The sequence below is a fragment of the Populus nigra genome, chromosome 3, assembly GCF_951802175.1.
Source record: "Populus nigra chromosome 3, ddPopNigr1.1, whole genome shotgun sequence".
NCBI lineage: Eukaryota > Viridiplantae > Streptophyta > Magnoliopsida > Malpighiales > Salicaceae > Populus > Populus nigra.
This window is the reverse complement of record NC_084854.1, coordinates 8,473,614-8,488,589: the sequence shown is the minus strand read 5'-3', so window position 1 is coordinate 8,488,589 and position 14,976 is coordinate 8,473,614. Positions and strand designations below refer to the sequence as shown.

Below are 14,976 nucleotides of genomic sequence, written 5' to 3'. Positions count from 1 at the left end.
ATATCAAATGATTTCATTCAATGAGATGAGTTCATTGACAATAATTTTTTGCTTTTACATTGTCTAAAAGAATAGATCAAGCTCGAGACAAAATATTTTTTTTAGTTTAATTTTGTATTTTTAAACTGAAGTGTTTTTAGTTAAGAAATTGATTTATTAAAGTTTTTAGAGTGTTATAACTTATAAAGTGGTTTTTTTTTTTGTAAAGATGGATTAAAAATAAACTTATAGGAAAACTCCTTAATTTATCAAACACTATAGTGGGTCTAGATTCCAACAATTATCTAACAAGTGATCTATTGCTAGCACATTCACACTTGGACTTTTTAATTCAAGTTAGTCTATAGCAAATGCCGTGTTTACCATTCTTGATGTAAAAAAAAAGAAAATAGGTGTGGGGGCTTGGCTTCTAAACCCATTCACACTTGGTTTTTTAATTCAAGTTAATCTAGTGCATTTAGCTTGATTTGTTTTTTTTTTTTTTATTATTTTAAGCGAGCTTCTTAATTATATTTAAATTATTTTTTATAAAATTATTTCAATCTCATAACTCAGAGTATGAGTTTTGCAGGTTAACTTAAGCTGACTCAGGTAGTTTTCTATCTTTTTTTTTAAATTTAAATATATTTTTTTCAGTTTTTTTCCTTCAGTATTGAGTTGATTAAGAACTAATCTCCGTGATTTATTTTGATTTATTTTCTATAAGGTTACCACATGCTCAAGACCTGGATAATAGATTTAACAGGTTAAGTCATGTCAATCTAATTTGTCATCATCTCAATATTTAAAAATAAATATCATTCAATACGTTATTATCATATCAATAATTAAAAAAATATCGTTCAATATATATCATATTTTAAGTTAATAATTGATTTTTTTTTACTAGAAAACAAATAAAAACACATGCTTATAACATATTCTTAATTCTAGCATAGAAGTTTGAGCTCAAATAAACTTTATATTTTTTAATTATTTTATAGTGATAAAGGGTTGTTCCTTGTAACTTTTGATTTTTAAAAAAGGGTGTCTCTACTTTGGGGAAAAAAAGGCTTTCAGGTTTGCTATAAATTTCACCAAATCCCTTCCGAGAGGAAGGGTCACATTAGTCAATTAGCCATACAGAGAATCTAGCTAAAATTCCCAAACGGACAAGAGGGACACTCCTAAACACGACAGGGAGATAAACCTCGAAAAGTGAAAAAACCGAAAGAACACTCAACTATAGAGGGGTTCGGTTTTTTTCTTCTTGCCCCGCCGGCCTCACACTCTCCTCTTCTTCGCTCTTCGCAGAGGAGAGAGAATACCCCCCCTCTCAAAAAAAAAAAACAAACAAAAAAAAACCTCTCTCTCTCTCCCTACCAAACCCTTCTCCCTTTATCTCTCTTTCGTGATTCAGCTTTTGCTGCTGCTGCTGCTATCATCACTAGCAGCACCATCTGTTACTCTCCTTTCCTTTTCTTTCTTTTTTATTGGACAGTGGAGATTCAAATTTAAAAACTAGTGAAAGATCGAGTTATGCAGCAAGGTGATAAGGCGGTGTTAAGCTTAAGACCTGGTGGCGGTCGAGGGAGTAGACTCTTCAATCCTCGCTTGGAGCAGTCATCATCTTCTTCCTCTACATCTTCCTCCATTTCTCTTGGTGATCTCCCTCACTTGCGTCCTCGTGGCGGTGCTCCTTTTCTGAAGGTCTTTATCATTGCCTTTCTTTGGATCTACTCACTTAGCTATGTAAACTTGTTTGTTTTGATTTTATGCGATTGGCTTTTTGGGTTTTATATTGGTTCTGCTCTGTTAAGCATGGATTTGATTTCGAAGAAAACCTGGACCTGTCACTTATTTTTTCATTACTTATGATATCTAATTGCTGTTTTTATTTGTTTTCTGGGCTAAAGAGTGGTCCGGGATTAGCTTTTCCTGGGTTACAAATTGAAGTTTGTTTATTCCCGGATGGATTTGGCAACTGTTTTTAAAAGTGGTTCAAGTTCTGCTTTCCAAATCCAGCAATCTTCCATGTTGTTAAACTGATGTTCTCAGTTATTCATCTATTGAGAGTCGGATTGTTAAGTAGTTCAACGATGATGAAAAAGGTTATTCCATTGTAAGCATTGAAAAGGTCGGGAATTTTTAGTGTCCCAATTATTGGTGGGCTACTTGATACGTGTACCTGCTGTAACTATGGATAAACAACAAAATGTAAGCTTTAGGTGGGCATTTAGATTCTTAGTAATAGTGATGATGAAACTTTGGAAGTTTAGTTAGGTTCTGCTTTTCCAGTTTATTCTACTAGATGTGGGTGGTAGCTTGCGGTTTAGCATTGAGCTTCATATTCTGCAAGGTTGACGCTCAGCTTTGCATTTTCCTGTGGTTTATTATATAAAAAAGAATGGAGCTTTTGAATTTATTGTACCATTTCTATTTGCACCATTTTTTATTCTTTAAGTCTCCTTATTGAACTATATCAAATCCATTGACAACTTGAGTTTAATTGTCCATGTTAATGATCTTACGCATGCCCTTTTCTGTCATATTAGAAACCAATTATGACAAGTCTCTTAACCTGGTTTGATTTATGTTCTAGTTGAACTCTTCTGCCCCTTCATCTTTTATTTTAACGAGGAAATGAAGCTGCATGATATCAGTCATTTTTGTGGATTCAAGGCAATAGCTATATATTATTAATGTATATTGGTGGCATCCGTTGCAATACAGCATCTTAGTTTTGCAAGCCATGGCATACATTTTTCTCAATGAAGTTATTGCTGGGGGTTTTCCCTCATTGCTTGCTAGCCTGTTTTTTTTTTTTTAGCATACTCAACCTTGTTGATTTTGTTGCAAGCTTTTGACTCCAACTGTTTTCCTCTTATAGACTGGAGACTTGCGGTTTGAGGGTCATGACCATGTGCAGTACACTAGAGACCAGCTGTTGCAGCTTAGAGAGGTAGTGATTTTAAATAAGCCAGAGGATGCTACTAAGCCTGTTGATATTGATTTTCCATAGAAGAACCTGTGATTCTTGGCTTGTATACATTTTTGAGTAGTGTTTATTTGTTGGCATAAAATATCAAAAACCAGTGTGAATATATGGATGATGTTTCATTTCAATCCTCGTTTTTAAAATCTGGTTTTCCCTTTTTCATATTCATCCTTTCTAATCACTTTTGCATTCTTTTGTTTTCTTTTCCATTAAGTTTTAAAATCTGGTTTCATACACATTCTGTTCTGAGGCATACTAATGTTTATAATGGTGAATAAAGTGTACAAATGCTGTAAATAGCATGGTTATGGGTCATTCTTGTCAACAAAGATATATTTTGGCATGATTCATCTATTTGCCCTTATTTTCTCATAGGCTATTGTAATCTCTGATGAGATTCTAAAAATCAAACAAGAAATTGAAGCTGAGTTTTTTGGCGAAGATCAAAGCTGGAGTCGTGGAGAAACCAATGTGAGTCCTTTTTCCATTTTGATTGGCTTCCTTCTTAATCTTTCCAATTTGTTGCTAGAAGAGGCTGATGGTTTAAAATAGTATTGGATAAGAGTGGAAGCTAGTTATTTGGATTGCATCAGATGTCCTTTCTGGTTGATTGATGGCGTTTATAGCTGTGATTTCTTTTGCTCCTTCCAGCCTCCAACTCAATCTCAGAGTCGTTATTCTGAGCCAGACAATCGTGATTGGCGTGGTCGTTATGCACATGCTCAATTTTCTCCATCTAGAGAGGAGAGGTCCTGGGATTCTAATCGAGAAAATCAAGACTTTGGTGGGAGATATGACTCCAGGCAGCAAGAAGGCAATCAGTCTAATCGTCAAGACCAACTCAACTCCCAATTTTCAAGAGCACAAGTCTCTTCCAATCAGGCAATTTATTTCTCCTTTTATTTGTTTATTGTAATCTTTTTAATTTTTTTTTTTATCTATACAGCTATTTTTTCTCGTGTGCTATTCTGATACACTTTTGTTGTAATTTGTAAATCTATTTAATGCTGTTGTTAGATTTAGAGTTTCTTCTGAAGCAGAACTTCTACCTGTATTGAGAGCAATAATTTACCGTCAAGATTTCTAATTTGAATCCTTTTTTATTGTATATCATGGAAAGTTTTACCAAGCAGTTACGTTGCAGATGCTCTTGACATCAACCATATCATCTTTGATGAAATGCATGTTGTTAGAAGTTTTCTTTAGCTTGTTGTTGATCTTCTAATTAGGAACATTGTACTAGAAGTCTAGAATTGCAAATTTTTCTCTTTGTTTGAATTTCAGCTCCACTCCACTCTTATGAATATGCCACTTGTTTAACTTTGTATCTGTGATGATTTCTGGTAACTGGTTTATTTTATCATCATCATCATCATCATCATCATCATGCTGTATTCTGGTGCTTTACAGAATTCTGTACTTGGGTGCACATTTTCTTTTAGCTTCAACATCCTGTATTTTCTTTTAAACCAGGGAGGACCTGCTCCTGCTTTGATCAAGGCTGAGGCGCCATGGTCTGCCAGAAGGGAAAATCTTTCAGAGAAGGACCGTGTCTTGAAGACTGTAAAAGGGTAATTTAATTTAATGATTTTCTATGTGTATCTTTTTATCATCGGAAATTATCAAAATAGGATTTGTGTGTGGCATTTCATGGTCATGGATGAATGCATTAAGGTATGGGGACAAGCATGCCTGTGCTTGTACCCAAGACATGGTTGCCAGCTCAAGGCATTTTCCATTCCAACGAGCAATGGTTCTATATATACATATTGATAGTGTGGGCTTGTTGGTAAATTGACAGCATTTTGGTGATACTTTATACCTTGAACTCTGGACACTTTCCACAAATTGCTGTCATCTTGGGTTTATGCAAATTCTTTTCTATGTTAAAACTTGTATAATTTGATTTTACTTTTGAGTAACAAAAGCACCTATGAATTTAATTTTCTACTGTAATTCTGGAGGCTTGGAATTTGCCACTTGTTAAAATTGAATATCAAATTGTACCTGGTATATTTTTTTTAAATTTAAGGATTTACCATGGTTTTAAAATGTGCTCAAAGTATATGCTTTATTATAAATTGGATTTATGAATGTAGGAAATTTCGTTATCCTTGAACTGGTGATTTATTACGAACAACAAAGAAAACATGACAGCGTCAAATAGTTTAAAAGTATATGTCACTTTGTGTACTTAGTGGTTCGTTTTTTAATTTTTTTAATCCTTGTTGTTTCTCACTTGTTAATTTGCTGGATATACTCATCATTTCCTTTTGTGCTTTTAACTATTTGGATTATATGGTTCTCTATGTGATTCAGACACATGCTATTTTCTTTTAAAATAATCAAAAGTGCTTGTCAAACACAATTACCCATGGTAGTTGTATGCTGAAAGCTTTCTGTTTTTTGTGCAGTATACTGAACAAGCTTACCCCTGAGAAGTTTGATGTTCTCAAGGGTCAACTTATCAACTCTGGAATTACATCAGCTGATATCTTAAAGGTTAATTTTTAGGTTCATAGTTCTTTTATTCCTCAAGATTTATAGCAGCTGCCAGTTGAGCTTAAGGTTGGCTCTTGGAATGCAGGGTGTGATATCACTTATATTCGATAAGGCTGTTCTGGAACCCACATTCTGTTTCATGTATGCACAGCTGTGCTCTGATCTTAATGAAAAGCTCCCCCCATTTCCATCAGATGAACCTGGTGGGAAAGATATCACATTTAAGCGGGTACTCTTAAATATCTGTCAGGAGGCATTTGAGGGTGCTGATAAACTGAGGGAGGAAGTAAGGCAGATGACAGGTCCAGAGCAAGAGCTTGAGCGTAGGGATAAGGAAAGACTGGTCAAGCTTCGCACTCTTGGAAACATCCGTTTGATTGGAGAGCTTTTGAAGCAGAAAATGGTTCCTGAAAAGATTGTCCATCATATTGTTCAGGTTAGCAGTGAAGCCTCCAATTGTATAACACCTCAGATGATACTGGTGGGGGTCTTTAGGATTGTTTACAACTACTTTGCAATGTGAACAGGAGCTTCTAGGGCATGATAATAAAGTTTGTCCTGCTGAAGAAAATGTTGAGGCCACATGTCAGTTCTTTAACACCATTGGTAAGCAGCTTGATGAGAGCCCAAGGTCACGGCATATAAATGATGTGTACTTTGGTCAACTGAAGGAACTGTCATCAAATCCCCAGCTGGCTCCACGACTGAGGTTCATTGTTCAAGATGTTCTTGATCTGCGGATGAACAACTGGATTCCCAGGCGTGAAGAGGTAAGACTTCTATCCTGTTAATGTCTAATTTAGCAAATAGATGCTGTTTTTTATGGGAAAATTTCATTGGTTTGTCATTGCAGATCAAAGCTAAAACCATCACAGAGATACATGCTGAGGCAGAAAAGAATCTTGGGCTGCGTCCAGGTGCTGCCGCAAGCATTAGAAATAACCGAGGTGTTATTTCTGCTGCTTCAGGGACTGCTGGCCCTGGGGACTTCCCCATCAACCGACCTGGCACTGGGGGCATGATGCCTGGCATGCCAGGAGCTAGGAGAATGCCTGGGATGCCTGGAATTGATAATGACAATTGGGAGGCACCTAGAAACCATTCAATGCCAAGGGGTGATGGTCTAATGCAGCCTGCTGGATGTCTCCAATCACTAAGTTTTAACAAGTCAAGGTCAGTAAACACGAAGCTGTTACCTCAGGGCAGTGGTGGTTTTATGAGTGGAAAGAGTAGTGCCCCCTTGCAGGGACGTGGTGGTCCTCCATCTAGGCCATCCAACTTTCGTTTTGGTGCAGAGCCTCCTGCTCAAGCCCCTATACCTGGTAAAACTCTTCCTGCCCCTTATGTGCCTCCAGTTGCAGATAGACCAGTTGTTCCAGCTTCCAGGGTGAATCCTGATGAACTTAGGAGAAAGACTCTCTCGCTCCTGAAAGAATATTTCAGTGTCTTGCTTCTGGATGAGGCATTGCAATGTGTGGAAGAGCTGAAGTCTCCAGCTTACCACCCTGAAGTTGTCAAGGAAGCTATCTCCATTGCATTAGAGGCAAATCCACCACGAGTTGAACCAGTTTCCAAACTTCTGGAATATTTGTTTGCCAAGAAGGTCATCACAGTGAAAGACATAGGAACTGGGTGCTTACTCTATGGCTCTATGTTGGAAGATATTGGCATTGATTTGCCAAAGGCACCGTATAATTTTGGTGAAATTACCGGGAAATTAGTTTTGGTGGGGGGATTGGACTTCAAAGTGGTAATAGAGGTCCTTAAGAAGATGGAGGATGATATGTATCAGAGAGCTGTATTTGATGCAGCAACAAGGATCATTAGTTCAAGTCCGGATGGGCAACTTGTATTAGATACTCAAGCATCCGATATTAAGGCTTGCCAGAGTTTGTTTTAGTTACAGTCTTGCCATTCTGTTATGCGAGTACTTCAGCACTTGTATTCAACTTTTTGTGCTTACGTTTAGATCATGATGCTCCGCCTACACCATTTTGAGGCGAGCAACTTGTAATATGTGATAAGGTGGAGCTGCCAAGAACAATTCATTGTTTGAGCTGTATATTTTTGCCTGAGGTCGTAGTGGGTGTTATCGAAGAAAAGAAATCAAAGCATAATGCTGTTGATTTTGGTCTCGAGCATGGCTAAACAAGTGCCTTCAGCTCGAGAAGAATGGCCCTTCAAAAGATCCATTTGTTTTGTATTTGATTAGCTATCAATTTTTGTTCTCCAGACTGAGTAATTTAGTTGATTGTTTGAATTAATCAGCTCATAAATCCTACTTTCTACATTCACTATTATCAACTTTTGTTCGTGGCGCTGCTGTGTTCTCTGCTGACCTTCAGTTTTGATGCTAGCCTGATTGGTGGTGCTGTATGCCTGGTTTTGGTTGGTTTTGAAGATTAATCATTTCCTTTTTCACTTGGTTGATTACGTGGAGTGCAAGCTGCCATGGATTTAAGAAAAACACGATTCCGGCAAAGTTTGTAACGAGTCATGCGACAGTTATGCTATACAAGTCTTTGCCAAATGATCTTTCTTGACTCTTTTTATCTGGGGTTGGCTATGAGAAGACAAATTCCCTTTCGCCAAACGAACCTCAAAAGGATGAACGAGTGGCCATGGCGCAAGTGGTGGGATTTGTTTAGTGAAAAGAGAAAACAACAGTGGAAGGTGTCAAACTGGTCTTAGGACATCTTAAATCGGTGCTTGAACTTACAGGTTCCACTTCATTTGATTCTTTCGTTTGTACCTTTTGAAGCTAGCAGACTGTCAGGAGTTAAACTGGGCAGAAGGAAGAACATCAGCTTTATCAATTGAGTTGATCGTTGCCCTGGTGACTATTACTAAACGCACCGTTTTATTAATGTTACATACACGCAGCGTTTAAGCTAGTTAACGATTCTAGTTTTCATCTCCCAAGTTCTTGTACTTTCCTGAAGCAGAATCAATCTCTAGAAGAAAATTATGGCTATATAACATGTAACTTACCTTGCCAGGTTATGCATATGAATACAATGATGAATTTATGAAAGCCTGGAATTAAGGAACCATATTGCTCTTCCCTCCCTCTGTTCTACTACTAACTGTGTTTATCTTCTATTGTTGCTCGATCGAGAATAACCTTTTTTCTTTTCTTTCTAACAATATTATTCATTTAAAAACTTTTCCCTATTCTTTCTACTGGAGAACATCCAAATTGGTGCTGTGAATATCCAACTTGCTCCAAGTAGTATTACAGCAGATCTTTGAACTCAAGAGATGGCACCTGATACTAGGTTCCAAGATCTTAAGAAGCTAGAAGACTCCCTTGAATCAGCTAACAAGGAGCAACAATTAAAATACGAACAAATAATGAAGCTACTGGAAAGGTATGGTTAGAAGCTGGAAAGCACCGCATCCAGCCACACATTGAAGATTGAAGAGTTAAAAAATCTTATCAGTGGGCTATGCTACCAGCGAACATAGCTCCCTCTTGCAGAAGTTACATTTAACTGCTGAAGAATCTAGTACAGCTATGGAAACCCAAGGTGTTCAAAACCACGATTCTATGTCTAATGCTTGCTGTCACTGTACGGACAACCATCACTCTTATAAGGTTTATAGGCCTAAATGTGACTTTCCAAGCTTTGATATATTAAAATATGAAATGTTCGAAAAGGCTATTGATCAAAGTTAAATAATTTTTTGCTTTCAAGGATAGTAAAATTATTTTACTATATATAAACATGATAAAAAAAATAATAAAATCTCTGAACAATTATCAAATGATAAATTAACCAAAGAAAAATATATTTTTACTTCTAAGAAGACAATACTCTCGGAGTTTTTTCAAAGATGAAATCATTATTTTATTATTAAAATTCAAAATAAACAAATGCATATCTACAATGAAAACGCTGTGCATTTTAACTTTTCTTTAACAAGAGTCCACATTAAATTTTGAGAAGTTATTAATTGCCTTGATATATTATTTATGACCATAGATCGAAGTAAGAACTTGATTTTGATTAATAAATTTATTTGATGTGTCTTTATTTAATAAACTAGATTTTTTATTGATACAATTATTGACGTGTCTTTATTTTGCTTGATTTATAATTCTAGACTAATTCATGTAATAATATTTTTTTCTAAATTCTCTCCAGAAATTCTATTCAAGATTCCAAATTTTGTCAAATAGCACTATTAACATGTGATAACTTTAATAAATGGCTACCGATCCCAGTCATTAAAAAAAAAAGAGAGAATTTATTCCAGGATAATTAGATTTGTATCGCAAATATTTTATAGAATTTGATGCACATTATTAACAATGTAACCACCAAATAAAAAAAAAAGAGAAAAAGAAATGCAAAACAAATCATAAAAAACGTTATATTTTATTTATTTTTTTCTTACGAAAAATAACACGAAACAAACCACTATATAAGCTTCCGCCTCCTATAAAATGGCTGAGATTCTCCCGCGTTAAGGAATTTTCAAAATACTTCAGAAAGAATGACCTCTAGCGAACCAGCAACGGACACCAAAACGGCATCATCACCAACAGATGACCAGTCACTGAAGCTCGCCGTTGCAATTTCACTTCTCCGATCAAAACTTCTCCAAAAACAGCCTCCTCCCCCTCCCCCTCCCCCTCCCCCCCGCAATCCTCCTTCAGAATCCGACACTCTTCGCTGGAAACGAAAGGTTTTTTCATCATCTCTATTCTCTGTTTGGTTCACTATAAAATGCAGACGTTTAAGTCAAAATGAATGCGATTAGGTTTTGAGAAAATAAACAGAGTATAATTGCTCCACTGTTGATTTCTATGTTTTTCTTGAAAGGCTAAAGAGCGAAAACAAGAACTTCTTCGACTGAGAGAAGATCTCAGGGAAGCCGAAGGTTCTAGAATATATTTTTCTCTCTCTTTCAGTTTAGGTTCTCGAGTTTTTTCATATTTGTTTCTATTTTGTGTTCTAGATGCTTCACAGTGTGATTTGTTTCCTCAAACTGCGTTATGCAAATGCTATTTCTTTGATAATTTGGGGAAATTAAGCCCTAAGCCAGTCGGAGACGGCTCCGATCGCAGATTTAATGATATTCTCCGCCGTCGATTTCTTAGACAAGGTCTCATTATGATTGACATACGATTTTCACTCTTAGGTTATTAATTAGTTTCATCATTCAATTAATTCAATAACTTGATTGGATTTTTGAATTTTGCAGTGCGGATAAAAGAAAGAAGGAAGAGAATAAATAACTCAAATATAAAACTACGCTTTTCAGGTAATTGGGCTTATATTGACTATTTTCTTACCTCAAATTAGTGGCGTTTTAATTCAAATGTGCTTAATTGAGTTAAGTCCTGTTTATTGCTTTCCTTGTTGTTTATCCTTATGATTTCTTCTTCTTTTATTTGTTGCTTAATTTACTTAGATATTCGGAAATTTATAAAAAGAGAAAAATTCAAGTACTTCAGAGCAATGTGGGTGCACATTTAGACCTTTTCTTGTTACACTAATAATGGATGTTTTATTTATTATAAAATGGCAGATATATACAGCAAAAATGAAGCAGAGCAACTTAGGGCCGCCGTTGATTTTCTTGTGGAGCTTTGTGACACTACTTTGCCTGCAAGAGTGAATTACTTACTATTGTTTGGTGCTTTTATTTTTTTAATATTCTCACACTAACCAAGACAACCATGTTACTTGGTTGAGTTTATCTTTCAGGTTTTGATTTTACATCTGTTAAATTTTGCAGGTAGAGGAGGCTAATTTTGCTAACTGGTCACACCAAGCTGCAGACTTCATTTTAGGTAATCACAGAGTTCTTTTAGATCTCATTCCACAAGGAAGTATTAAAAATAATCACAATCAGCTTTAGCATCTATTTCGACAGAGTAGTGTTTAATCTCCATGAAATAGCATTTTCTTGAATTTCTAAGCACCTTGAATGGCATATTTATGGCTTTAAAATGCTTTTTGATTAGTATATTTTATTTTCTTCACATGAGTATTTGTAATTTTTTGACACTGAGATCAATAGAGATTTCTTTTCTTTTCATCGTCCTGACCTTTGATACATGTGGAATAAGCTTAAAACATCTTCAGTTGACTTTTTTTTTGTCATTTTAGGAAGTCACAAAACCTACATATTAGTTCATTGATGGTTACTCCATGGAAGTTATATGATTGATCTAGTAGAATATGATAAGTGCAAGGATTTGGGAGGCAAGAACAATGAGAGGAATTTATAGACACCTTTCTGTTTATTTGGAACAAATATGTTGGTATATTAAGATGATGGAGTGTCCCAATCAGCGTTCTAATGAATTTGAACAGAATTCTACTCAGTTTGCCAGGCAGACCTCCAGATTTGTTATCATATTCAAGAGATTTATTTGGAATTTTGTTTTAGGATTTGGTGTTTGCTCTTTTGCAAGTGAAGGAATTGTGATGGCAAATGAGTCTACCATCTGTTTCTTATTTCAGGAATGAGTTGGGTGCAATCCCATTGCTGCTGTTATATTGTGTAGATTGGTGATTTTGCTTTTAACTTTCACTAAGGAAAAAATGTGCAAACTGATTAGACAAAAAGCAGATGCAGATAGAAAGGGAAGTATTCTCGCTGTCTTTGCTATAATAGGTATAACACACCTCTAGGATTATAAGATATAACCTGAACTATTTAATTTTCTCAACCTAGTTAAACCTCATAACTTAAATTGAATGTGTCGATGCCATGAAACATGATGCTATTCTGGCTATATCCTGTATGAACTCATGCAAGCAGTTGGAAAAGTAACATAGGATGAGGGGAGGAAGAGGTTGGATTTGTCCTAGGCAGTAGTAGCTGTCGATTAATTCAAGTGGAAGTTGCTACAGAGCAAAAGTGGGTTGCAGTGCTGTTAGAGGACATAATATCTCAAAATTTCAATGGGTTGATTATTGGTTCTAAATGGTGCTGGTACCTTGAAAATGTTTCAAGTAAGTGATTCAGAGTAGTTAGTGATGGAGAACTTGTAATAAAATAAATAAAAATATGCCTATTTATTTTACTAGCCAATCTCCATCAGTTAGGTGCTTGCATTTGTTCAATTAAGTACCAGAAACTATCTGGCATTTGTTTGATTCAGTACAAGAAAGTTTTAGGTTCAAACATTAAATTTTGAATATTTTCTGCTTTTTGTTTATTTATATGTCTAGTGATGGACCGCTTTGCGTTATCAGACTCTTTTCTTCGTACAGTTTCTCCTCATTGATAGATTGGTTAGGGGCCATGATATCTACCCGCAATCACCACTTCTGCTAATTTTTTCCCCTGTTTCTTATGCTATTTTCAGTTTTAATCTTCTCCCTTTCTCTTGTAGCATCATTGAGGAACCTGTTATCAATAGGAAATAACATGGAGCTCATTGAAGGAATTGTCAGTCGCTTAATTGTGCGTTTAGTTAAAAGGATGTGTTCCCCTTCACATGGAGATGGTAAGCATTTGGCTTCTTTTGGAACTTCAGATGTATTAAATCTTAGTAAATACACATGATATTTAAACAGTAGGAACTTTGATCTTTTTTCAACCTCTCTCTTTTATTTGAACTAAACTCTTGATTTCTTTGTTAACAAAATTGTAAGAACACAATGTTTTGGTCTGTTCCAATGAGTGATACTATAGGTTGTTTTATATTATTGTAGTTTGGCTTGTTAATGAGTTCTTCATGTTAATATCTTGATATGCTGTTACAGAGTCACGTCAAACTGACACTGACACCCAGCTCTATATTCAACAATTGATCCGCAAGCTTGGATGTGAACCTCACATTGGGCAGCGAGCAATACTTTCAGTTTCTCAGAGAGTTTCCATGGTAGCAGAAAATTTGTTATTCTTGGATCCATTCGATGAGGCCTTTTCAAACATGCATGAGTGCTTGTTCATAATGTAAGTAATCTATGGTAAGATTCACAATCATGATCATCAATTCCATCCCTAAACCTAACCGTTTTTTCAAAACTAAGTCCATTGAAAGGCCAAAGCCTGTTAATTTGAGCTTGGTAACGGCATATTATAATGAGATTCTAATCCGTGCATAATTTCTACTGGCTCTACTTATCCATTATGTCTTATCATCGGACATGTCTTTGAGGATATGCGATCTCATTTTGAGTTGGACTTTCATTACTATGGAAATGCCACATTGGTTCTTCCATATAGAACTCAGATGCAAGTATAAGTTGGTTTTATTTATCCTATGATTACCATTATTTTAACTTTTTGTGGATGACAGGATCCAACTTATTGAGTTTTTGATATCAGACTACTTGTTAACTTGGTCGAGGGACGAGGGCTTTGACCATGGTATGTATCCTTACAGCACTGGTGTCTGTTGATTAAACTTTCCTGTTCATTTCGCACTCGGGTTTCATGCTAGGTTTTTTACAATTAATATTTCTCTAAAGCTGGATCTGAATTTAATATATTCTCAGCATTGAACATTGTTAGTATACTTCTCTTTATTGGGTTCAAGATCAAACTTTATAAGCAGGCATCAGAAACCATACACATGACATCCGATAGTTTCATTGCAGTGCTGTTTGAAGAGTGGGTGACCTCAGTTCTCCATGCTCGTAAAGCATTAGAACTTCTTGAGAGCAGAAATGGGCTTTATGTTTTGTACATGGATCGAGTCACAGGTGAACTGGCTAAACATGTGGGCCAGGTTTCATCATTTCAGAAACTCAGCCAAGATATTCTTGACAATCTATTCTGCTGACGAAAGCGTGAATTCTTTAAGATATTCTTCAAGGAGCATGCTTAACAACAGACTAGGAAGCCCTTTGCCTATCTAAGATCCAAATAAAGCCGACTTATGGAAGCATTGTATTTGAACAGATAGATGGAAAGATTTTATGCAATTAAGAATTATCTTCCACTTGCGGCGCTTTAGTAGTTTATTGACATTGCATCACTGCCTGGTAGTCAATATTTCGAGTCTAGTCTGCTTAGGTAATCAGGGCATTTCACCCTATGAATTTTATTAGTCGGGGTATCCTGTAGAAACTTCGAAGCTAGGGCTTAGGATAAAGAGGGGTCTTAGCTTAATTTATCTCCTGACATGTGATCTATGACTCTGTTCTGCCTTTTCTGATCATGAAATCAAACGTAGTAAAATCATGCTCTTCCATGTTCCCTCTTCTTTCCGGAAAGTGGTCCCTTATTTAGGGTGTGTTTCTGGTGGTTGTTAGGAAATCAATTTTTTTTTTAATTTGTGTGTTATTAAAAAAATTGATCAATAAAAAATATTTTTTAATTAAAAAAAATTGGATTGGTTTCCAGAAATTTTTTTTTTATTTTGAACGGAAAACATTTTCTGAAAATAGTGAAAAATTTAAAAATGTCATATTATTGTTGATTATATCAAATTTGATCTTCAAACTTTTAATTGATAAATATATTGTTTTAAATATTTGTTTTTTCCTTATCATTTTTTAATTGAAATTTTTTATCTATTAAAA

The 14,976-nt window shown here is 35.6% G+C and overlaps 2 protein-coding genes across 2 annotated transcripts; both read left to right on the top strand.

Moving 5' to 3' along the window:
• The first annotated feature begins 1,172 nt into the window (after positions 1 to 1,172).
• LOC133689746 (eukaryotic translation initiation factor) lies at positions 1,173 to 7,779 on the top strand. The gene is made up of 9 exons (XM_062109753.1): positions 1,173 to 1,689; positions 2,870 to 2,941; positions 3,353 to 3,448; positions 3,629 to 3,859; positions 4,451 to 4,548; positions 5,392 to 5,479; positions 5,565 to 5,915; positions 6,007 to 6,249; positions 6,333 to 7,779. The coding sequence occupies exons 1-9, from the start codon at positions 1,519 to 1,521 to the stop codon at positions 7,377 to 7,379; spliced, it is 2,397 nt and encodes a 798-aa protein (XP_061965737.1). The 5' UTR covers positions 1,173 to 1,518; the 3' UTR covers positions 7,380 to 7,779.
• A 2,123-nt stretch (positions 7,780 to 9,902) lies between these two features.
• LOC133690328 (protein MULTIPOLAR SPINDLE 1) lies at positions 9,903 to 14,393 on the top strand. Its single transcript, XM_062110579.1, has 10 exons — positions 9,903 to 10,171; positions 10,309 to 10,366; positions 10,445 to 10,591; positions 10,691 to 10,750; positions 11,018 to 11,103; positions 11,228 to 11,282; positions 12,837 to 12,950; positions 13,210 to 13,402; positions 13,749 to 13,819; positions 14,050 to 14,393. The coding sequence occupies exons 1-10, from the start codon at positions 9,980 to 9,982 to the stop codon at positions 14,232 to 14,234; spliced, it is 1,161 nt and encodes a 386-aa protein (XP_061966563.1). The 5' UTR covers positions 9,903 to 9,979; the 3' UTR covers positions 14,235 to 14,393.
• Positions 14,394 to 14,976: the final 583 nt, after the last annotated feature.

Coding starts and splice junctions, on each gene's coding strand:
- LOC133689746 (XM_062109753.1), top strand. CDS start 1,519: ATGCAGCAAGGTGATAAGGCGGTGTTAAGCTTAAGACCTGGTGGCGGT. Junction 2,942..3,352: donor AGCTGTTGCAGCTTAGAGAG/GTAGTGATTTTA, acceptor ATTTTCTCATAG/GCTATTGTAATCTCTGATGA. Junction 4,549..5,391: donor GTCTTGAAGACTGTAAAAGG/GTAATTTAATTT, acceptor TTTTTTGTGCAG/TATACTGAACAAGCTTACCC.
- LOC133690328 (XM_062110579.1), top strand. CDS start 9,980: ATGACCTCTAGCGAACCAGCAACGGACACCAAAACGGCATCATCACCA. Junction 11,104..11,227: donor ACACTACTTTGCCTGCAAGA/GTGAATTACTTA, acceptor TAAATTTTGCAG/GTAGAGGAGGCTAATTTTGC. Junction 13,403..13,748: donor CATGAGTGCTTGTTCATAAT/GTAAGTAATCTA, acceptor TGTGGATGACAG/GATCCAACTTATTGAGTTTT.